This window comes from Phocoena sinus, chromosome 18 (genome assembly GCF_008692025.1).
Source record: "Phocoena sinus isolate mPhoSin1 chromosome 18, mPhoSin1.pri, whole genome shotgun sequence".
In the NCBI taxonomy this organism is placed as follows: Eukaryota; Metazoa; Chordata; class Mammalia; order Artiodactyla; family Phocoenidae; genus Phocoena; species Phocoena sinus.
In genome coordinates this window covers 18,588,830-18,614,723 of record NC_045780.1, presented here as the reverse complement: position 1 = coordinate 18,614,723, position 25,894 = coordinate 18,588,830, and the positions used below count along the sequence as shown (strand labels likewise).

The 25,894-nt window shown below is 36.0% G+C and overlaps 1 protein-coding gene across 4 annotated transcripts in view; it reads left to right on the top strand.

Moving 5' to 3' along the window:
* Window positions 1-25,894, top strand: part of FNDC3A (fibronectin type III domain containing 3A) — a 166,988-nt gene that overhangs the window by 44,750 nt on the left and 96,344 nt on the right. For all 4 annotated transcript variants that reach the window (XM_032610872.1, XM_032610868.1, XM_032610870.1 and 1 more), the window contains exon 3: window positions 17,345-17,420. In XM_032610872.1, coding sequence (XP_032466763.1) covers window positions 17,345-17,420 — 76 coding nt within the window. The remainder of the gene's footprint in view (window positions 1-17,344; window positions 17,421-25,894) is intronic.

Here is a 25,894-nt window from a genome sequence, read left to right as displayed (position 1 = left end):
GAATCAAATATCGTGCTAGAGAATAGTAAATAAATCACAGACCAGGAAATGAAGATGAAAGTATTGACTATGCAACACTAGATTGAAAGGAATAAAGCAGATGGATAGCTGGAAAGCTATAGGGTGGGCAGTACAGGAAAATATGGGAAGTAAGAGGCAGGCAGGTGTCCAGCACCAGTTCAGGAGAAATTTCATAAATATTGTGTCCTGTGTGTGTTCTCTCTGTTTTGTGTAAATTAGTCCATTTCTCCTAAGCTAGAGGGCAAATTCTTACAGCAGCAGATCTGCACTGATAAAAATAGTAATACTAAGAGCTACACATACAGTGCTTACAGTAACAACAGCTAATATACATAAATAGTGCTCAGAACATGCCAGTTGCTGTCCTAAGCACTTGACATATGTTAACTCATTTAGTCATCACAGCAACCCCATGAGTATTGAGTTAATTTGAAGGCTTTCAACCACAGATTGAGAAACTACATTGCTAAAGGTATGTTAACTATTATTTAAGGGTACAAGGCCCATAGGATTTTCCCTTTTATTATTACTCTAAACCTCTTTAAGTTGGTGCCCTAGACCAAGCATGAAGAAGCAGTTGGATAAGGAAGAGGGAAAAGGATTAGGCATTCCAGACAGTTTTGTTCAGGTGTTCTTATAATAAGAGGATTTTAGGACACAGACACACATAGAGGGAAGGGCCATGTGAAAACAGGAAAAATACAGCCATTTACACGCTTAGGAGAGGGGCCTCAGAAGGAAGCAATTTTGAACTTTTAACCTCCAGAACTATGAGAAAACAAATTTTTGTTCAAGTTCCCCAGACTTGGTACTGTGTTATGGCAACCCTAGCAAACTAATACGATAGCCAAGATAATACATCTGTAAATACTGGAAAGCATGTATATATGTTTTTGATTTCTGGGTTGATTTCTTGTTCTGTCTGCTAAACCCTCTACTGAGTTTCATAAATAGAGCTGTGAGGTACTTGCTTTGTTCTCCTCAGACCTAACTTAGTGTCAGTCTTAATGTACAGTGAGGAATGCAAGTTGTGTGTCCTTTGACGTACAGAGGAAAAAATTAAATTATATACACAAATTGATGCTGTCCGTAAACATTTTCCTCTTTATTGTTTTCAATGATTATATTTGGTTTTGTAGGTTATTTTTATAAAAATGTAGGTGAACATTTTTAGAAATTAATATATCCTTAATGTTTCATAGGTATATATCCCTCAGAATAAACAATTCAAACTGTTAGAGTTTAACAGTAGAAACAAACTTTAAAATGATTTCCTAAATTCAAAAGTTAAATTTTTGTTACCTCCACAGAACAAATTACTTATAATAATTCGGCTTTTTTTTTCTGTTGTTTCCTTTAGAGATTATATATAGAATATTAACACTAACCTTTTATCTTTTACTAAATCCTTTAGGATTTAAAGTAGTGGTACTTTCTGGAACAATAAATAATAGCACGGTTTTTCTGATGGCCATCTTAGGAATTTATGAGTAATTACATTAGAAAACTGATTATTTCCATGGGATTCAGGTTGGGGGAAAATACCAAACTCCTTACCCCCTGGAAATAGACCTAAATATGTACATATTGTTTTGAAAATTTCAGAGTGATTCTAAGAAGTATTCCTTTTCATCTAGTGCACATTTTCTCATCTAATACACTTTATTGGTGCCATGGGTCATGTGAAAGATTGCTCTTTTTCCTATTCTCGTTTTACATATAAAGAACTTTAACAACAATTCAGTAAAATTGAAGTACATGGCCAAGGAATTTTGTATTTCTGAAATGCAAAAGAATATTTTCAAAGTTATATTTAGCAATGATTAGTAGCGATTGAAAATTAAATGACAAGGTACAATTTATACCTAGGTGTTTATGTTTTTTAAAAATTGTTCACTCATTGTGTTTCCTTTATAATATATGCAAATATTATTAATAAACGATTATGCCCTGACATTTGAATAAAGTCAATTTTTTGTATAATGAAGTATAAATAAATTAATTTTGGCACTTTTATGTAGTACAGATTCCAAGGTGGTACCTAAGTCCTATATTTTTTATTGTAAATGCTCATTTGAATTTGCCTCATTTAAGTGGTTAGCTGATATAAATTAAGTTTTAAGTCCACTACACTGGGAGTTTTCCATAAGAGAACAGTTGTTTGAATGGTTTTGTAAAATGAAGTAACTTTTTCAGTAACACCAATAATCTCTTATTTTACTTTTTAAAACACAAATCTACATTGGACTAAATGATAGCTGAGGTTTCCTTAGCTCTAACTTTTCCCAGGCTGTATGCCCTGTTTGTTTAGAGGTGTTTATGTCAGGCTTGCTGATTTCTGATATCTGTCTGTGCACCTTGGTCCTTCTCTTTCTTTCCTCACTCCAGAGACGTCTTTTTCTGCTATCTTGCTTTTTTTGAAAATTCTTTCTTTCTCTAAGGAAATAATTTTATATTTGAGCCTCTTAAATGTTGTCTGTCTTCTTCCATAACTTCTCCAAGCCACTGTATATTTTTAATTATTTATTAGGGAATACAGGGAGTATTAAATTTTAATTACATTTTTCTAGATTTTTCTAGTCTTCATTAATGTATATACTAGGCATGGTTATAGCTTTAATCAGTGACATTTTCATTATAGTACTTTTCTGTGTTACTGTTTAATGTAACATTTTGTGTAAATATTTCCACGTATCATCATAGCCTACTTGTAAGAATAATTTAAAAATCTACATGGTATGGCATTATTTAGAGTCATTGTCAACTTTAATCTGCCGTTTGGTGGTAGCCATCTTATCCAGGGCTTCCCTGGTGGCGCAGTGGTAGCCATCTTATCCAAAACATATGTTTCAAGCATATGTTTCTCTGTTATTCAAGAAGTAATGTAAATATTAGTAGTACTGAATATTTAAGTTCAGAATACATTTAAAATGTTCAGTAGCTCTACATATCTCTGTTCAGAATGCTAGAAGTTGAACAATTGGCACATATTCAGGCAATTGCTTTTATCAATTGTCTACGCACCCCCTGGTGACACTGTTAACTGAAGCCAGGCATTAAAAGCATTTTCACTAAAGAATGACAAAAGAAAACTGCCTGGCTAATCTATCCTGCGAGCTGAGTGAGGTCTTGAGCATGGCACTGTGGATATGGGGATGTAAGAAATGAAAGAAACTGAGTGGAGAAGAGAACATAGTTAGTGATTTTATGGAGTGTAATGAAACTGTCAGGTCTGAACTCTGAATTTTTAAAGAGGTTAGGAAATGGAAGATCAGCAGTGCATTTGAGATACATACAAGTATGATCATTTGTTTTTGTGAAATTTGAAGATGTTGAAGAATCTCATTTTCAAAAGTCCAATCAAGTACTTCATAATCATTTTATGATACTGTATTTGTGGAATGTGCTGTGTAGTATTTCCCTATGCTAATAGAGACATCAATGATAAGAAACACAAAATGATGGATAATTTGCCAGGGTTCCTCACCTGTCACAATTCTGAGAGTTACTTTGTTTACAAGATTTCTGTGTTCACCAAATTAGATTATATATGTCAAGAAGCTGCACTAATTCATTTATGGCAGTGCTGGAAACAGTTTGGGGGCATATTTTATCTCAGGTAAAATAACTATCATATGTAGTTGTTGTCTTTCTCCTTATCGCATTGTACTATTGTTTATGATGAGACTATGGAAAATTCTACTGCATTTGTGCAGATGAATGTAAAATGGCATAGGAATCCAGATAATTTGAAGATATGTGAATTCTGCATTTTGAAGCTAGACAAAAATCTCTGTTGATTATTTGCCAGAAACCTATGAGTAGGCTTAGAATTCAGTCAGGCATCTTTATTACAAAGTAGCCCCAGTTTGATCTGTGATGTTGGCAACAATTGAATGATTCTTAACCACACTTACATACATACACACATACATACATACATACATACATACACACATACATACATATGTATGTTAATTTCTTCTAATCAGTCTACATTTTCTTTAGACCTTTAAAAATAATTTATCTCAGTTGGTATTACTCAGTGGCATAACTTGAATCCTATAACTTTCTTTTTCTGCCGTAACATGAAAGCAGATATTTTTTTTCTGTTTTGTTTACTACTCTAGCTCCATTACCTAGAACAGAGCCTTACATTGTAATAAGACCTCAAGAAATGTTTGTTGAATGAATTTCACATACTTCCCAGTCCTCACTGTTCAGCTGTTTATTCATTGAATAAAAGTTTCTTGAAAACCTATTATGAGCCAGGCTTTAGCATATGTTTATAAGAAAAGTCAAGGTATTTTCTTTCAGGGAGCTTTTGTTCTAGTGGAGTGGAAATGGCTCAGTAAACAACTAACCAAATAACTGCACAAAATAATTTCAGATAGTGATAAGTGCTAGCACTTAAAAAATAAAACAGATTGATTTGTTAGAAAATGTGTGAGGGTATATATACCCTAGAATTTGGTGGGCAAGGAAGATCTCTGAGAAGATGACATTTGAGGTACCTGAGTAATAATGAGCCAGCCTTGGAAAGATCTTGGGAGAAGAGCCATAATTTTACTATTCCCCTAAATAAAACCTGTGTAGAGAGGTAAGTTCCTAGAATTTATAAAATGCATTTTATAGTCATCTACTTGCATAAAATCTCCCAAGGTTTGAGAATCTCCTTGGGGGAAGAAAACATCCCCAAGGTGGAAAAGGTGACTATTTTTTCCTCTTGTAATTTTTGTCTTGGTTCACTCTGATTCCTGTTAGAGCTGTTTTCTCATCCTCCAGCATTTCTTTGTTTTCATTGTTTCTGCTCTTTCCTTCCTTTTATTTTCTTTGAATTAGCTCTACCTTTTCTCACTCAGTAGGACAGTTAATATATTAATTTTCAATCTTTTATAAGTTTTTACAGTTTTTTCTAAGTTTTCTAAGTTTTTCTAATTTTCAATCTTTTATAAGTTTTTCTTTGATTTTTTTGAGATATTAATTTTTATTTAAACGTCTGGTTAGTGAAAATTACTCTGGTGAAGGTTAAAGACTACCAATGCAGAATTTAAAATACCCATTTCTATCAGTATACATTAATTTGAATTTATAACTGCTTTCCTCCACACCTTCCAGAAACCCATATGATAATTTTAATGAAAGTCCCTAATGAAAGTGATGCCATTATATTTTACCTTGAAATTTATACCAAACAAATATTTCAGATTATATTTAAGTAGAAACATAATACTTTATGATACATTTCCTATAAAAAGAAAAAATAAGTACTGGTTCTACTGAGGTCAGAAAGTAAATTTTTTAAAATTAATTTATGTATTTATTTTTGGCTGCATTGGGTCTTCGTTGCTGCACACAGGCTTTTTCTAGTTGCGGTGAGCAGGAACTACTCTTTGTTGTGCGCAGTCTTCTCATTGTGGTGACTTCTCTTGTTGCAGAGCATGGGCTCTAGGTGCGCGGCCTTCAGTAGTTGTGGCTCACAGGCTCCCAAGCGCAGGCACGGGCTTTGTGGTGCACGGGCTTAGTGGCTCCACCGCATGTTGGATCTTCCTGGAGCAGGGATGGAACCCGTGTCCCCTGCATTGGCAGGCAGATTCTTAACCACTGCGCCACCACGGAAGTCCCAGAAAGTAAACTTTAATTCAAGGATTTTTCTTAACAATGAATGGAATTCTTTTTCCTTTTTTTTTTAATATTTATTTATTTTGTCCACTATGGGTCTTAGTTACAGCATGCGGGATCTTCATTGCCGCCTGTAGGATCTGTGTGTGTGTGTGTGTGTGTGTGTGTGTGTGTGTATTTGTGTATGTATAACACAACTTCTTTATCCATTCTCATTCGTCAGTGGACACTTAGGCTGTTTCCATGTCTTGGCTATTGTACATAATGCTGCAGTGAAAATGGTATGCAGATTTCTCTTTGACATAGTGTTTTCATTTCCTTCGGATATATACCCCCAAGTGGAATTACTGGATTATATGGTAGTTCTATTTAATTTTTTGAGGAATTTCCATACTGTTTCCCATAGTGGCTGCACTAATTTTTATTTCCATCTATAGTGCACAAGGGTTCTCTACATCCTTCCCTGCATTTGTTGTCTCTTGTCTTTTCAATGATGGCCATGCTGAGAGGTGTGAGATAATATCATTATGGTTTTGATTTGCATTTCCCTAATGATAAATGATGTTGAGCACCTTTTCATGTACCTGTTGACCATTTGTATATCTTTGGGAAAACGTCTGTTCTGGTCCTTGGCCCATTTTTAATTGCATTATTTGTTTTTTGTCTTTTTTTATAAATTTATTTACTTTTGGCTGCATTGGGTCTTCATTGCTACACATGGGCTTTCTTTAGTTGCAGTGAGTGGGGACTACCCTTCGTTGCGGTGCACAGCCTTCTCATTGCTGTGGCTTCTCTTGTTGCAGAGCTCGGGCTCTAGGCGCACGGGCTTCGATAGTTGTGGCACACGGGCTCAGTAGTTGTAGCTCGCAGGCTCTATAGCACAGGCTCAGTAGTTGTAGTGCACGGGCATAGTTGCTCTGTGGCATGTGGGATCTTCCCGGACCAGGGCTCGAACCCGTGTTCCCTGCATTGGCAGGCACTCGAGTTCTTAACCACTGCGCCACCAGGGAAGTCCCATTATTTGGTTTTTTGCTATTGAGCTGTAGGAGTTATTTATATATTTTGGATATTAACCCCTTATCAGATATATGATTTGCAAATATTTTTTTTCATTCTATCGGGTGTCTTAATTTTGTGGATCATTTCTGTTGCCATGTAGAAGCTTTGTAGTTTGATGTACTCCCACTTGTTGTTTTTTTGGTTTTTTGGTTTTTTTTGGGTTTTTTGCGGTATGCGGGCCTCTCACTGTTGTGGCCTCTCCCGCTGCGGAGCGCAGGCTCAGCGGCCATGGCTCACGGGCCCAACCACTCCGCGGCATGTGGGATCTTCCCGGACCGGAGCACGAACCCGTGTCCCCTGCATTGGCAGGTGGATTCTCAACCACCGCGCCACCAGGGAAGCCCCACTTGTTTATTTTTGATTTTGTTGTTTGTGCTTTAGATGTCATATCCAAAAACTCATTGCTAAGACCCATGTCAAGGAGCTTTTTTCCTATGTATTCATCTAGGATTTTGATGGTTTCAGGTGTTACATTTAAGTCCTTAATCCATTTCGAGTTAATATTTGTGAGTGGTGTAAGATAGAGGTCTTAGTTTCATTCTTTTACATGTGACTATCCAATTTTCCTAGCACCACTCATTGAAGAGACTGTGGGTTCTACATTGGGTATATGTGGCTCCCTTGTCAAATGTTAGTTGTCCATATATGCATGGGTTTGTTTCTGGGCTCTTGATTCTGTTCCATTGGTCTGTGTTTCTGTTTTTATGCCAGTACCATACTGTTTGTTACTATATCTTTACACTACAGCTTGAAATCAGGAAGTGTGATGGATCCCACTTTATTCCTCTTTCTCAGAATTGCTTTGGCTATTTGGGGTCTTTTGTGGTTCCATATAAATCTTAGGATTATTTTTTTCTACTATAAAAAATGCTATCAGAATCTTCATGGGGATTACAGTGAATCTATTGATAGCCTTGGGTAGTGTGTGCATTTTAACAATATTAATTCTTCTAATCCATGAACACAGGTTACCTTTACATTTATTTGTGTCTTCTTTGATTTCTTTCATAAATGTTTTGTAGTTTTCAGCGTAGAGATCCTTCACCTCCCTGGTTAAGTTTATTCCTAAGTATTTTATCGTTTTTGATGCTATCGTAAATGGGATAGTTTTTTAAATTTTTTCAGATAGTTCACTGTTACTGTATAGAAATGATACTGTTTTTGCATGAGAATTTTGTATCCTGCAACTTCAGTGAGTTTGTTGATTAGACCTAACAGTTTTTTTGGTGGAGTCTTTTAAGATTTTCTGTGTATAAAATTATGTCATCTGTCAAAAGAGAAAGTTTTACTTCTTCCTTTCCAATTTTGATGCCTTTTATTTCCTTTTCTTTCCTGATTGCTCTGGCTTGGACTTCTAGTACTGTGTTGAAAAGGAGTGGTAAACGTGGGCACCCTTGTTTTGTTCCTTATTTTAGAGAAAAAGCTTTCAACTTTTCACCATTGATTGCATGGGCTTATCATATATGGCTTTTATTATGTTGAGATACTTTCCTTCTATACCTAATTTGTTCAGAGCTTTTATGATGAACAGATGTTGAATTTTGTCAAATGCTTTTTCCTCATCTATTGAGATGATCTTTTTAATTTCATTCTATCAAGGCGATGTATCATGTGTATTGATTTGTGTATGGTGAACCATCCTTGTGCCCAGCGATAAATCTCACTTGATCATGATGAATAGTCCTTTTAATGTGCTGCTGACTTTGATTTGTGGTTACCCTGTTTTTCAAGTATGTTAACCCCTTCCTCCATCTGCTTGCTTTAGACTGATAATCATATAGTCTCAAACGCATTCTAAAAAAGAAGAATCTACATTTTCTTACTCTCCTCCTCTATATTTTATGATTTTGATGTCCTCTTTTACATCTTCACGTTTATCCTTTTGCTGTTCCTTGTGTTTATCATTACTTTCACAAATAGATTTTTTTTTTCTTTTTGATTTGTGTACTGGCTTATTTAAGTGATTTACTTTCCAATTGTGATTTCCTCTTTTCTGTATCTTCTTGCTTCTTTTATACTTAGAGAAGACCTTTCAATATTTATTTTAGGGTAGGTTTAGTATTACTGTATTCTTTTAGTTTTTGCTTGTCTGAGAAATTCTTTCTCTCTCCTTCTATTCTAAATGATAATTCTGCTGGGTCGAGTATTCTAGGTTGCAGATTTTTCCCTTTCAAGACTTTGAATATATTTCACCACTCCCTTCTGGCCTGCAGCATTTCTGTAGAGGAATCACCTGATAGCCTTATGGGGGGTTCCCTTTTAATTAACTCTTTGTTTTTCTCTTGTTGCCTTTAGATTCCTCTTTTTTTTAACTTTTGCCATTTTTATTATATGTCTTGGTATAGGTCTGTTTGGGTTCATCTTGTTTGGGACCCTCTGTGCTTCCTGTGTCTGAATATTTGTTTCTTTAAGTTTGGGAAGTTTTCAGCCATAATTTCTTCAAATATATTTTCAATATCCTTTTCTCTGTCTTCTCCTTCTGGAATTCCTATTAATGCATAGATTGGCATGCTTTATATTATCCCATAGGTCTCTTATATTGCTTTTATTTTTTTTCTAATTTGGCTTTCTGTCTGCTGTTCTGATTGGATGATTTCCATTATTCTATCTTCCAGATCACTTATTCGTTTTTCTGCAATTATTCATTGCCTTTAGCTCAGCTTTCGTCTCGCAAATGAATTTTCCAATGTGCTGCTGAATTTGGTTTGCTAGTATCTTGTGGAGAATTTTTACATCTATATTCATCAGGAATAATGGCCTGTAGTGTCCTTTTCTTGTAGTATCCTTTTCTGGCTTTGGTATCAGGGTAAAGCTGGTCTCATAAAATGAGTTTAGGAGTATTCCCTCCTCTTCAATGTTTTGGAAGAGGTTGAAAAGGATTATCATTAGTTCTTCTTAAAATGTTTGGTAAAATTCACCAGTGAAGCCATCTGCTCCTGGGCTTTTCTTCATTGAGATATTTTTGATTAGTGATTTAATCTCCTTACTGGTAACTGGTCTGCTCAGATTTTCTGTTTCTTCCTGACTCAGTCTTGGTAAGGTGTATGTTTCTAGGAATTTTTCTGTTTCTTCTTAGTTGTCCAGTTTGTTGGCATATAGTTGTTCATAGCCTCTTATGATCCTTTGTAATTCTGTGGTATCAGTTGAGTTGTAATGTTTCTTCTTTCATTTATAATTTTGATTTGGGTCCTATTCTTTCCTTGGTTAGTCTAACGAAAGGTCTGTCTGTTTGCAGATGGCATGATCCTTTATGTAGAAAATCCCAGGGGACTTCCCTGGTGGTCCAGCGGTTGAAACTTCACCTTCCAATGCAGGGGGTGCAGTTTCGATCCCTGGTCAGGGAGCTAAGATCCCACATGCCTTGCTGCCAAAAAAAACAAAACAGAAGCAATATTGTAACAAATTCAATAAGGACTTTAAAAATGGTCCACTTCAAAAAAGAAAATTTTTTTTTTTGAAAAGAAAATCCCAAAGAATCCTTACAAAAATGACTAGAGCTAATAAACACATTCAGCAAAGTTGCAGGGTATAGGATCAACAAAAAAAATGCAGCTATGTTTCTGCACATCAGCGGTGAAGAATCTGAAAACGAAGTTAAGAAAATAATTCCATTTACAGTAGCATCCAAGAGAATAAAATACATAGAAATAAATATTCCCAAGTTGGTGAAAGACTTGTATGTGGAAAGCTACAGAAATGTGCCGAAAGAAATTAAAGATGACTTAACTAATTAAAAAGACATCCCATGTTCATGGACTGGAAAACTTAATATTGTAAAGGTGGTAACACTGACCAAAGGAAGGTACGGAGTCAATACAATCTTTATTAAAATTCCAGCGGCCTTTTTTGCAGAAATGAAGAAACTGATCCTTAAACTCATATGGAATTGCAAGGGGCCCCAATAGCCAAAACAGTCTTGAAAAAGAATAACAAAGTTGTTGTTCAACAACTAACATTTCTTGATTTTAAACCTACTATAAAGCTACAGTAGTCAAAATAGTATGGTACTGGCATAAGAATAGATATATATAGGCCAATGGAATAGAATTGAGAGTCCACAAATAAACCCATATCTCTATGGCCAGTTTGTTTCAGACAAGGGTGCCAAAACTGTTCAGTGGGGAACGAATAGTCTCTTCACAAAACGGTGCTGAGACAACTGGATATCTACATGCAAAAGAATGAAATTACACCACTACTTCACACCATATAGAAAAGGGAACTGAAGTGAAGCAACAACCTAAATAAGCTAAAACTATAAAACTCTTAGAAGAAAGGAAGAGTTCATCTTCATGACCTTGGACTCTAAGTGGAGTCTTAGATATGACACCAAACTTACAAGCAACAACAATAGCAAAATAAAATTAGATAAATTGTACTTCATCAAAATTAAAAATGTTTGTACATAAAAGAACATTATGGGGCTTCCCTGGTGGCTCAGTGGTTGAGAATCCGCCTGCTGATGCAGGGGACACAGGTTCGTGCCCTGGTACGGGAAGATCCCACATGCGCTGGGCCCGTGAGCCATGGCCGCTGAGCCTGCACATCCGGAGCCTGTGCTCCGCAACGGAAGAGGGCACAATGGTGAGAGGTCCGCGTACCACCCCAAAAAAAGAAAAGAACATTATGAAGGAAGTGAAAAGACAACTTCCAGAATGGGATAAAATATTTTCAAATCTTGTATCTGATAAGTGTCTAGTATCCACAGTATATGAAGAGCTTTTACAACTCAACAAAAACAGACAACACAATTTAAACTGGGCAAATGACTTGAATACACATTTCTCCCAAGAAGATATACAGATAGCCAAGAAATACATGACACAGTGCTCGACATCATTTGTCAGGGATGTTAGGGAAATGCAAATCAGAACCACAATGAGATATTACTTTATATCCACTGGATATCTATAATCAAAATAACAAGCATTGGCAAGAGTCTAGAGAAATTGGAATCCTTGTATATTGTTACTGGGCATGTGAAATGATGCAGCTGCATAAGGAGCATGTGGTGGTTCCTCAAACAGTTAAATGTAGCGTTACTATATTACCCAGCAGTTCTACTCCTGGGTACATACCCCCAAAATTGAAAAGAGGAACTCAAATATTTGTACATAAATGTTTACCATAGCACGATTCTCAATAACCAGAAGGTTGAAAACAGTCCAGTTGTTTATCAGTGTCTGAATGGAGACATAAATTGTAGTATATCCATACAGTAGAATGTTATTTAACCATAAAATGAAGTACTGATACATGCTACAGCCTGGATGAACCTTAAAAACGTTATGCTAAGTGAAAGAAACCAGTCATAAAAGATCACATACTGTATGATTCTATTTATATGATACATAGAAATGGGTAAATCCATAGAGACAGAAGGCAAATTGGCGGTTATCAGGGTCTTAAAGAGGGAAAAAGTAGAGTGATTCCTTAATGGAAGTGGTTTAGTAAAATGTTTTGGAACTAGAAGAGGTGGTGGTTGCACAACATTTTGAATGTACTAAATGCCTAGAATTGTACACTTTAATATTGATTTATAATTAATATGTGAATTTCACCTCACTGAAAATATTAATAGTGACATTAATGGATTATAATAACATCGATTTTTAAAAGAATCCATGAGCCCATACTCATACTAAGAAACATGTAAAGTTGGGGTGTAGGATAAGGGAAAGAATTCAGAAAAGAAGTCTCTTTTTTTGTTTGTTTGTTTGTTTTTTTGCGGTACGCGGGCCTCTCACTGTTGTGGCCTCTCCCGTTGCGGAGCACAGGCTTCGGACGCGCAGGCTCAGTGGCCATGGCTCACGGGCCCAGCCGCTCCGCGGCATGTGGGATCTTCCCAGACCGCGGCACGAACCCGCGTCCCCTGCATCGGCAGGCGGACTCTCAACCACTGCGCCACCAGGGAAGCCCAAGAAGTCTCTTCTTAGTAGAAGAATGCTAACTAGTAACTACAGAAAGAATGGGTTTTTTTTAATTGCCATTTTACAGCTACCACAATAATGTTTGGTAGTAATTGTTGAAACCATTGGGTGAAAGGCTGTTAGGGAATAGAATATTCAGAGAGTCTCAAAGTATCACCATATTGATTGTTTATTACTTTCAAAGGGAAATGGTATCTTTATAATAGAGACATCTAAGAGATAATCACCTAAAACCAAGTGATCAAACTTAACACCACTCAGGTATTCTAAAATGGTATATCAAAAAAAGAGTGAGTGTAAGAGTGAGCAAATATGGCAACCCATTAACAATTGGTGAATCTAGGTGAGGGGTATATGGGCATTCATTGAATCAGTCCTGCAGTTTTTCTGTACATTTGTAATATTACAGAATAAAAGTTGGGGTAAAGATGAAATTTGAATATGACCCTTCCCTGTTTAATAGCCTTGCCTAAAGGTTTAACTCCTTAGCTTTATATTTAAGGATCTTCATGATCTAGCCCCTGCTTATCCTCCCAATTTTATCTCTTTCCATTGCATTTCTCAAACTAGTTTAGACTTTAGCTATGCCATACTTCTTCCCATTTTCAAATTGTCCGTGATCAATTTACAGACCTTCTAGAGAATGGACTTGAGGATACGGGGAGGGGGAAGGGTAAGCTGGGACAAAGTGAGAGAGTGGCATGGACATATATACAACTACCAAACGTAAAATAGATAGCTAGTGGGAAGCAGCCGCATAGCACAGGGAGATCAGCTTGGTGCTGTGTGACCACCTAGAGGGGTGGGATAGGGAGGGTGGGAGGGAGGGAGACGCAAGAGGGAAGAGATATGGGGACATATGTATATGTATAACTGATTCACTTTGTTATAAAGCAGAAACTAACACACCATTGTGAAGCAATTATACTCCAATAAAGATGTTTAAAAAAATATATATATCCATGATCTCTTTCACCTCCATGACTTCATACATGCTGTGTGTGCTCTCTTCTGGAATGTTCTCTCCCCATCTTTAGCTTGTTAATTCTTGGTTGTCCCTCTGAACATTATGTAGCTATCATCTCCCCCAGGAATCTTCCCTCATCATTGTGGGCTGAGTGGAACCTATAGTACATTGTTCATATCTCTGTTACACCTCTTATTACACTGTACAGTTAATTGACTGAGTACTTGCCTGTTTCCCTCACAAGACTGTGTATTCCTTGAGTCCTTGGACTGTGATTTATTTTTCTTCTTGATATCCATAGTGCATATAAGAGTAGGTGCCACACAGTGGGTGTTTAATAAATGATTTTTAGATAAATGAATAAATTTAACCTCCTACCATTTTCCTGAACGTCTTATTATAATTTAAAAGAGTTTATCCTTTTTTACTTAATATCAGGATATATCGGTTGTATGTGTACCATGTTTGGTTTTCTTAGTTTTATTTCTTTTTCCCAACTTTGTAGTGAATGAATTCATCACAGGAATTATTAGTATTTTATAGAATTCCATAGTACAACCAGTACTGACAGAGGATCATAATTGAAAGAGGTAACACACATGTAAAGCAGACAGCATAGTGTGACACAGTAAGCACTACTTTGGGTCTTGAACCGCATTAAGAATTTAGTGAAATCTAATGAAAATAGTGAACCCTTCCGTAGAAAATTGTAATATCTACAGAGAATTTCATATATAATTCTGTGTGGTTCACAAACCCTTTGAATAGATATCTATGGCCCCCAGGTTAAGAACTCCTGTGCTTTAACCCAGTGCTGGCCTCAGGTATCATCCTTTAGTAATTCACTACCTCTACTAAGTTCTAACACTAATAAGGAAAGGAGTGAAAGAAACATAATGGGTTAAAAAAAATTTTAAAGAACGATGGATTTGTTTGAGATTGATAAAAAAAATGTATTGGAAATAAAAACAAACTGAAAATCCTCCAGCCCACTTTCAAAATTGTAAGTTTTCTTTAAAACAACTGTTGGATCACAGAGGGAATGAAGAAGTAAATGGCAGAAAATCTAAAAAACAATAGTGAAAATATTCTCTATGGTTAAACTGAGTAAAGTTCATGGTTTTAAGTGCATATATTACTAAAGAAAGAATAAAATAGAGTATTCAAATGAAAAAGTTAGAAAAACAACATGGTAAGCCTAAGGAAAACAGAAGAAAGGAAATAATAAAAGTTGAAAATAGAAATTAATGCATTAAAAGAAGCCTACTTAGATGACTGTTGTAACCTCCTGATGAAGAGTTCTTCCTATATCTGGTTGCTACACTGCAGCCACGGCGATCCACCATAGCATTACCTGCTTACGTAACTCTTCCTTGCCCTTAGAATGGCTCACAAGACCCTTCTTAACCCAACTCCTGTCTACCTTTCCCCATATTTCTAACCTTTTTCCTCCATCATTTCCCCAACCCTTATCTCCGCCTGCCCCATTCTCCAACCGTATAGAACTACAGAACTTCTTTTGGTTCATTGAATTTGATAAACTATTGATGACGTTTCCTTTCCTGGAGCTTTGCATTTGCTCTTCTCTATACCTTAAAGGCCTTCCCACTCTTCTTGCCTAGCTAGTTCCTTCTCAGTCTTCAGGACTCAGCTTAACTTTTACATTCTCTAGAAAGCCATTAAATACACAAACACACACACACGTGCATATACATGTATACACACACATGCTCAGGTAACAGACTAAGTACTTGGTCCTGTGTGCTCTGATAGTGCTTAACTTCTCCTATCGTAGCACTTATCACCAGTCAATGTCAAAGAAATGTTTGAAGAAGAGTAGTAATCGAGGTACACCATCAGAAAACATATTTCTAAGGTTACAGTGTTTAAAATGATTAAAATAAAAACATTTCCTAAGCTACTTTTGCCAAAGTAGACAGTGTTATGGATGAGACAGGCCAGAGGAGTATATTGTGTGCTAAAGGAGCTATCTTAAATTTAGCAGATTGTATTGGTTAGCTCTCTAAGGAAAAAAAATATTTTTGGATCTTCTCCAGATAAATTTGAGGTGCATTAAAGAACTAAATATAAGCAATTAAATTATATAAAACTAGAAGAAAAGAACAACTAGCATTTTTAATCAAACCTATAGGTCAGCGTTGTCCAATGGAAATATAATGCCAATCACATAAGTAATTTAAAAAATTTTAGTAGCCACATTAAAAAGTAAAAAAGGAAAAATTAATTGTAATAATTTTGATTAACCCAATATGTCCAGAATATTATTTCAATATATAATCAATATAAAAATTAACAACAAGATATTTTACATGGTTGGGTTCTTTTGTACTAAATCTTTGAAATCCAGTGTGTATTTTACACCTATGGCACATCTCCATATAGACAAAGACAAGCCACATTTCAAGTGCTTGATAGCCAGCCACAAGTTAAATTTAGAAGCAATAGAAGGTGTCACAAAGGAAAAAATAGGTAACATTGGCTACAGGAAAATAAACAATTAAAAAATTTGAGAAGACAAAATGGGAAAATATTTGCAGCATAATATAGTATATTATTATTATTACTACCATTATTATTCAGAGAATTCATCTGAATTGCTAAGAACATTTAAGACCCCCAAAAATAAAGAAAGATGACAGCAGCCAGTTTACAAAAGAGCCAGTAGCAAATGTAAAGACAGAATTTAACGTCGTTAATAATCCAAAAAATGCAAATTAAACGATAGTAATATACTGTTTTCATCTATCAAGGTAGCAAAAATTTTAAAACTATAATTTTTAGGGGTGCAGAGAATGTGGTTAAATGGTGTTCTCATAGACTGAGGAGGAATGTGAATTTGTAAAACCCTTTTAAAAACTAGTTTAGCAACAGATAAGGGAATTCTATTTCTGGGAATATATCATAAGGAAACAATACTAATTATAGAGATGGGAAAACTACATACCAAAATGCTCACTACCTAAATTCTTTAATTAAGAGAATGGTTAAGTAGTTTATGGTATAAACATTCGATGACATACTTTGAATAATAACATTGGAAAAGTCTTTTTTTAATATTAAACCAAAAAAAGACACAGAATTGGAGGTCTTATTTTCCCCCCTTATATTTAAGGGGGGAAATTAAGCCTATGCATAGAGAACAAGACTAAAAAATTTATGAGAATGCTAACAATGTTTATTAGGATGGAGGGACTTCAGTTTCTTTCCAGTTTTTTTGTTTTTCTGTTTTTCAGATGTCATAAGATTAGTGTGTATTACCTATAAAATAAAAAGAAAACTACTCAAAATTATGGGATTAATTTAACATATTTTTAAATATATTGCTAATTTGAGATGTCATACTAATTCAGGGGTGCCATCTTATTCTCTATCAATTTATACTTTATTTTTAGAAAAACACAATACTTTACAATTGGTGAAGTAGGCATAGATGATCCAAATATTCAGTAGTTTAACTCCATCTTTGTTTCAGAGTGAAATTTATTGACTTTCCAATAAAATTATGCCACTGTCTTTTTTTATTCCCTTACTTTTGGCTTGAGTCTGACCTCCAGAAAAATGAAGTAATTAATACTTTTCAACAAATGTGTAATCCCCATTTTCCTTCCCAGTTCCATATGATTAAATAGCTCACATCTGCTCTCTTACTAGCAACATTTAATATCTTGATATACTGATTTACTCTGTCGCCCCTTTGATTAATACTTCTTCCCCTCATTTTAAGGTTATCCTGGTACAAGTTAACCCAGGGGAAGCATTTACAATAAGAAGAGAAGATGGACAGTTTCAATGCATTACAGGTAAGAATGGTTATTGTCATTTGAGACAAGACTAAAATTTATGATACATAGAAGTGTATGTGCTTATAGTTTCTTCCTTTCTTTCTCACTACCACCACAAGGCACAAACTCTGAATACTTTATGGCTTAACTATTACAGTAGCATCTTAATTAGTCTCTTTGCCCTGGTTTCTTGATTAATCCTACTATAATGTCACTCCCCTGCTCAGAAATCTTCAGTGAATCTAGTTCAGGTTCCTTAGTCTTTTTGAAAGATCATTTCATCTTTTGCTTGCTTCCCACTTTCCTTTCAATACTGTTTCCCTTCAATTTTGCTAAGTTGGTTTATTCACTGTCTCTGAACCTTTCTTGTACTTACTGTATTCTTCTTCTTATCTAGAATTTACCCATATCACCATTACCCCCAGCCTATCCAAATGTTTCCAGACTGAGCTCAGATCTTATCTTTAAAAGGTTTTTTATAAAGTCTTTAGTAAGCATCCCTTCCACACTACTTACTAGCCAACACCCCCCCCCCCCCCCCACACACACACACACACACACACATTTGTGCCAAACAAAAATGTCTCCAGATATCACCGAATGTTCCCTGGGAGGCAAAATCACCCCTAGCTGAGAACCACCACTCTGTGTGAAGATGAGAGCAATAAAAAGGTCACTAGCTCTGGAATTAGAGTACCTGGTTTTAAACCCCAACTCTGCCACTTAACTGGCTGTATGAACTTTTGCATGTTATTTAACCTCTATCAGGTACGTTTCTCAGTAAAATTCCTATCCCTGTGCATAATAACACACCTCATAGGATAATTGTGAGGGTTGACTAATATGTTTATAAAGCACTCTAAACCAGACCTGGCACATAGAAGGCACTGAGTAAGTGGTGATGGGTACTGTAGCGGTGTTTAATAGAAAGTGACCCCATCTCCTGTGAAAGCCCAAAACACCAATTATTGTGCCATTCATTTAGCAAGAGTGTACTTTTTTGTAACATTTCTTCCAGTTAGTATTTTGAAAAGCCATTTAAATTTTGTGTGTTTAACTTGGAATGTTTATTCAGTCTCTCCGGCTAAGTTTTAATAAGGACTTTATGGGCAGATACCATTTCTTACATTCCTTTGTATTCCCTTCAGTTCTTGGCCTTCCACATATTGGGTACCTATCTAATAGTTATTACTTTGATTTGAAAAGAGCACGTTAGAAGTGGGGGGACCGTATGCTTTATCATCCAAACCAGGATACTTTAAGAGTGAAAGTGGACCCTAGCAATTACTCCACAACAATCAGTGTCAGCCAGGACTGTCCCTGGCAAACCAGGACTTATGGTACCTCCCCCCCATTTAACCTGGGCTGTCAAGTCAATGCAAGCAAAGAAGAAGTAGATCTAACTCTTTCTAGAGAAGCAGTTAGCTCAATAATTACAATTAAAACTTTTAACCTGCCATTTAAACCTTACATGTCTTAGAGTTAGCACTTTCTCTAAGTTAATTTAAATCTTTTGAGCAGCAGTTATTTGGTAACTTCACAAATAGGAATGGTCCACATATTATGAGCTTAAAAGAAACCAGGTAGTAGAATTCATAAACAGTATAATAAACTTTGCCTATCTTTACTTGTCAATTAGGTTTTCATAAAAATAACTTCATTTTTATACTGGGTACCTCTTAGAATGTAAGTTTTTAGTAGAGCACACACCTTAGGTTTATTTGTACATCTCTTTTTAAATTGTTTTCAATAAATATTGTTTATGATGGAAGCATTTTAACTAATATAACATTGGTCTTTTCAAACACATCTGCAAATGAGGATACTCATTACTGTTTTAGTGTGACTTAAAATGCAAAAACTGATCATTGCAATTGGATAACCAGACTTTGAATTTTAAATAACTTATATTTTAAAGTCAATTTGTAAGTGTAATTTGTAAACCCCTTCCCTCATAAAATCAATTTAATTGATTTTTTATGTGGCACTTATCCCTTCAATCAGAACCAAAAAAGCGTATCTAGTTTATAATGTGCCTGTAGTGCTAACAGTATCCTAATAATAAGAATTGACTATCATGTGAAGGATTTTTAGGCAGGGACACATTTCTTTGCTTCAGGAGAAAACGGAGACTCTTCTCTCTATACATCAGATTATAAGAGTGGAGACTTTGTTTTAAAATTACTACTGGGCAGAGTTTTAAAAACACAGGAAACTTTAGCGGGAACCATACAGAAAGTAAAAGGCTCTCCTCTCTTTATGTTTTTGTTTGTCCAAAATTAAAAGATGGGATATAGATGAAAGGTAGTAGTGAACAAGAGACTGGGTTGAAGTCTTTGTGAAGACCAGCATGCCCTCAGTCCAAGCAAGAGAAGACAGGACGAGAAAAGGCTAAGGACTGCTGGGGCTCATCCTCTCCTCCCTTTTTTTGCTCTTTGCCATCACTATTTCTATCACATGGCAGTCATCTTCTTGACCTAGTTCTTGAGCTAGGTAAAAAGTAAGAGTATAGGTAGAGGTGAAAAAGAAAAAGTGAAAAAGAGAAAGTGTTAAGGGAGGAAAATCATGTGCCAATGAAACTGACAGAAAAATAGGGTGCCTAAGGCCATCAAGTTAGGAAAGCTTTTCACAGCCACTATACTAAGAAAACCTCTGTAGTAAAACCTAAAGAATTGAGATAAATCCAGTGTAAATTAATAAGCATTTGAATTAAAGACTGTGCTTTTTAAAGTAGTTTTATTACCTATCAAGAATTTATAGAAACCAAAACTGAGTTAAAGAATCACAGGGAATATTAGAGATCTAAATAATTCCCTATTTTATTGGAGGTCCAGAATTTGTGAGATACAGCTAGTTATGGGCAGAGCTCAATATACTACCTTTTTCCTACTGTATAGCATACTGCTTAGATAGATGAAACTGCTAATATTTTTTTCATGAATTTACAAAGTCTCTGCTGAGGTATACTGTACCAGCTGCAAGGGATTCAGAGAAGACTATGACACAGTTCCTGCCATTCAGGAACACAGTGTAGTAGGGGAAAGGGGGGAAAATTAACAATTGTACAATATAAAAAGAATCATTATAAATATGCATAGGGTATTGTGGGAGCATAGGAGGACTAATCACAGAGTGATTATGTCAGGGAAAAAACCCTTCAAAGAAAAAGTGACACGTCCTTGTCTTTCAGGAAAATACCAGTTGGCCAAATGGACAAAAGGGTCTCAAGAAAGTGTTTTAGGCAGAGAGAATAGCATACAAAAGCAACAGAAGGAAAGAGCAACTTGATTTATTTGAATAACTGCAAAGAGATTGGAGTAGCTAAAAACAAAACAAAACAAAAAGTTGTATAAAGGGGATATGGACAGAGATGAGTCTGAAAATATAGTCACCTCTTGAAATGGCTTGACTACCATACTAAGAACTTTATTATAAAGGTGAGGAAGAGCCATTGAAGGAGATTATACAATAGAGTTAATATCCAGTTTACAGTTTGGAAGGATCAGTGAAGTCTTCCTTTTCTGTTACCATGTGCTCCCCTGTTAATCTGAAAATCTCCCTACTTCAAACACCTAGAAATGTTCAATAAAATGTAACAAATATTCTTTTAAATGCATTGCATAGCTTCTCTCTCTTGCCTTCACCCCTGAAAAAAGAAGAAAGAAAAAAAAAGAAAAGAAATTGTTATGGGCCAGAAACAAGGACTTCTCAATATTTGTTTTTTAAAATATGTTTCATATTTATAATGAAAATAATATACTTTGTTTATTTAATGTGATCATTTTTTATTGTTCCATACCATTCTTTCTGAGTCTAATACAGGATCTGATGTCTGTCTTAACTTACCTTTTGCCTTATTTCATGTCCCTTTAGACAATACACAACTCTTAAATATATAAAAGTGTAGCTCCCTGCCTTTTACTACCTTTCAGTTTGCCATTCTGCTCATTGGTTAGATTTATTTATACTACCTGATTCTAACCTATACCTCATTTTTGCCATCTTAAGTCACTGTTAATGGGTTTTAGCACAAATACCTCATTACTTTTGAAATTGAAGTACTACCTTGAATCTCTTTTTTTTCCTATTAAAAGTTATTTTGAAACATCTAACAACTTGATGTTTTTTGGATTTTTTTAGTGATTGGATTGATGGTATGTCAACAAATTGTTTTTTGTATAATGATAGATATTATGGAAATTCATTTTTGCTTGGTAATTGTGCATAGGAATGTAAAAATTTATTATGTGAATAAATCTTAAGGTTTAGCATTAATAGATCTTTGTAACAAGTGCTAAAGACTGCCCTTCTTAGTTTTGTTTTGTGGGGAGGTACACAGAATAGAGAATTAACCGAAGTTTCTGAATTTGGCTTACTGGTGATGTCCTAGAAGCACATTTTGTAGAGAGTATGTGGTGAACTCTTAAGATCCCTGTTGTAGAGCTGGCTTTCCTGGCAGTAAATTGGTACCCATCCTTCAGACATTATCTGTTCTGTGAAGTGTTTGCAGACAAGATCTTTCTTCAGTTTCTCGCCTCTTCTACCCCTGGATACACATACAGAAATCATTGAGGGCAGAAATTGTTTGACGTGTTTGTAAATCTCGTGTCTTGCATAGCGCCCAGCACATAGAGAATGCTCAGTAAATGTTTAATTAAGTTGAATGAGAAAGAGAAAAAACTAACCTTTCTTGAGCATTTCCATGTGCCAAGCAAATGGAGTCTATATACACAAAAAATTTTATCTAAAAATCCTGCTTATTGAGAGGCAGGTATGGCTTTCTTTTTTTTCCCTTCTTCCATGACATCTCAAAATGAATAAATAGGACTAAATAATAAGAATTTATTAATTAAATATCTAGTGGTTTTGCATTGTTATGGGACTTCTACTGTGGTATGATTCCATGCTGTCCGTGCAAGATACAAAGCTATCTTTAAAAAAAAAAAAAGAATATATAAACCAGCTATGATTGAATAGTTTTTATACGCCCTGGTCCCTTCGAATGATATACTTTAGGAGAGAAAGATATTGATGAATGTTCAATTTTGTTAATCTAATAAGGCAGTAGTTAAGCAAATGCTACCTGGGTTGAGTTTCAGCTCTGCTGCTTACTATTACATCAATCAGATTACATTAAGCAATTTAGTGATTATTTTTACATCCTGTCTTATACTTGTTTGTGTAAAGAGAGAGAGAGTGTGTGTGTGAAAGAGTCTATCCATCAGAGGATTTGGAATATAATTAGTCATAGAGATTATTATTACCCCATACCTTTTTGACATATTGTTTATATCTGTGGAATCATAAAACCCAAAAAGCTACATTAGATATATAAACCCTAATTATGCTGATCATGGATTAACCAGATCTACATTTTGATGATTTGTTTTGCAACATTGCTTCCACAGTTGCATTTCAGCATGAATGAGGACCTCATATTCTTCATCCATTCATTCAGTATTCAGTAAGAGACAAAAGTTGAATAAGCAAACACTCTTTATTTCCTCAAGGTTATTTGACAGATTTTCTCATATATCTTTATGGGAAGATAAAACAGAATTTCATCCCTGGCCCACTGCCAGTCTAAAGCTTTGTCTTATGTTATATTATCCAGGACTTTGTTCTTTTTTTTTTTTTTTTAAATAGATCTTTATTGGAGTATAATTGCTTCACAATACTATTAGTTTCTGTTGTACACTAAAGTGAATCAGCCATATGCGTACATATGTCCCCATATCCCCTCCCCTCCCATCCTCCCTATCCCACCGCTCTAGGTCATTGCAAAGCACTGAGCTGATCTCCCTGTGCTGTGCGGCTGCGTCCCACTAGCTATCTGTTTTACATTTGGTAGTGTATATATGTCCATGCCACTCTCTCACTTCACCCCAGCTTACCCTTTCCCCTCCCCATGTTCTCAAGTCCATTCTCTGTGTCTACATCTTTATTCCTGCCCTGCAACTAGGTTCATCAGTACCATTTTTTTTTTTTAGATTCCATATCACTAATCAGTAGAGAAATGCAAATCAAAACTACAATGAGGTATCACCTCACACCAGTCAGAATGGCCATCATCAAAAAATCTAGAAACAATAAATGCTGGAGAGGGTGTGGTGAAAATGGAACCCTCCTGCACTGTTGGTGGGAATGTGAATTGATACAGCCACTAGAGAAAACAGTATGGAGGTTCCTTAAAAAACTAAAAATAGAACTACCATACGACCCAGCAGTCCCACTACTGGGCATATACCCTAAGAAAACCATAATTCAAAAGGAGTCCTGTACCACAATGTTCATTGCAGCATTATTTACAATAGCCAGGACATGGGACCAACCTAAATGTCCATCATCGGATGAATGGATAAAGAAGATGTGACACATACATACAATGGAATATTACTCAGCCATAAAAAGAAATGAAATTGAGTTATTTGTAGTGAGGTGAATGGACCTAGAGTCTGTCATACACAGTGAAGTAAGTCAGAAAGAGGACTTTGTTCTTTAGGGCTCTCTTTCTGTGCACTTTTAATCAACAGCTTTGACAAAAATAAATGACACATTTATAAAGTTACCAGGTATCAGACAGTTACCAAGGACAACTAATAACATTAAGCTCAAGAAGATCACAATATATTGAAATGATAGGTCAAAACCAATAGGATAAAATTTAACAGGAATAATACAAAGTTATACATTTTGATTTAAAAAATTAATTGCACTGGTACCATATAGATGATGTGTATCAGAGTTCCTTTTTGAAACTGACTCTTGTCAATTAAGCACAAAAGGAGTTTATTACTGTGATACTGAGATCCTCTCCTTTCTTCCCTTTCCTTCCTAGCACTTAAGTCCTAAAGTCATTAGATGGGGCAGAACTATGTAGACACTTGTCTTAGTCCATTAGGGCTGCCATAACAGAATACCATAGACTGGGTGGCTTATAAACAACAGAAATACATTTCTCACAGTTCTGGAGGCTGGCAGTCCAAGATCAGGGTGCCAGCATGGTCAGGTTCTGGTGAGAGCCCTCTTCCCAGTTGCAGACTGCTGACTTTGACTGTAATCTTACATGATGGAAGGGACAAAGGAGCTCTCTGGGTTCTCTTTTATAAGAGCACTAGTCCCATTCATGAGGTCTCCACCCTCATGTCCTCATCACCTCCCAAAAACCCCACCTCTTAATACCATCACATTGGGGTTAGGGTTTCAATAAAGGAATTTTGTGGGAGACACAGACATTCAATCTATGGCAGCACTGCACTGGTGGGAGTTGGGGAGGTGAGCTGCAGTGCCCCAGAGTAGGATGTCAGAGCGGGAGGAGTTCATCACATAGGACAACAGCCTAGTGTAGAGAGTCAGAGCCCAAACAGAGTAAGGAGGAAATTCACACAGCAAGGTGGCCTGCTGTATGGACTCAGAGCCTAAACCGACTGAGAAGGGTGTCCTCAAGAAGGGGTGGCCTGGTGTGGATCGGAGCCCAAGCAGAGTAAGGAGGTAGTCCACATGGTGGGGTGAGGGGTAGAATGGCCTGGTGTGGGAAGTCAGAGCCCAGATGTGGTGAGAAGAGAATATACACAAAACTGGAGTGGGTAGCCCAGCACAGGGCATTAGAGCTTGTGCGTGACCACACGGAGCCAAGGAAAGAACATTCACGTGGGAGTGGGGGTTAGGGGGCAGGAAACTCAACATGGGAAGTCAGAGCCTGAGTGACTTTCTGGGATGACAATATTGAATATCCCTTCTTTCTGGGATAACATCTTGAACTTTCCTTGCCCCAGACCTAGAATCAAAATGTATGATTTTTCTGGTTCAATTGCCACAGGATTTATTCTAGTTTCCTCCCTTTCCACATCTGTAACTCCTTTTCTGCTGTATAAGTCTTATCCCAGAAAGAAAGAAGTGCTGAGAAACGGATGGAGACATGTCAAAAGGATGTAGTAGACAGCTTGAAGGAACTTCCATTAGCAAAATCAGGCACAATTTGAGCATCAAAATAATGATAGATATGGATTAAAGCCCACTGAATAAAGTAGGAAACAGTGAGTTCACACAAATATAAATAAATAAATGAATAAATTGCAAGTTGATGAAAAATGGACTGTTTACATAGTTTCAAACTATGTCCCCACAAAATACTTATTGATTAAAGGCAAAAAAAAAAAAGTATACAGTGGAGAAACCTGGCAGACACCGTCTTGATCGGGTGATCAAATTGTATGTCATCAGTAATGTCAGAAGTCAAAATTGTGTGCTACTTGATATGATGTATTAAGAGGAATATGGTGTCACTTCTGTGATATTTCTGCCAAAAATGCATGATCTGAATCTAAACTCAAGGAAATAGTAGACAAACTCAAATCTAGAGACATTCTACAAAATAACTAGCCTTTAATCTTCAAAAGTCAAGGAAAGACCAAGGAACTGTTCAGAATGATAGACTAAAGAGACATCCTAACTAGTTGCAATATGTGATTCTCAACTAGACCCTTTGTCTG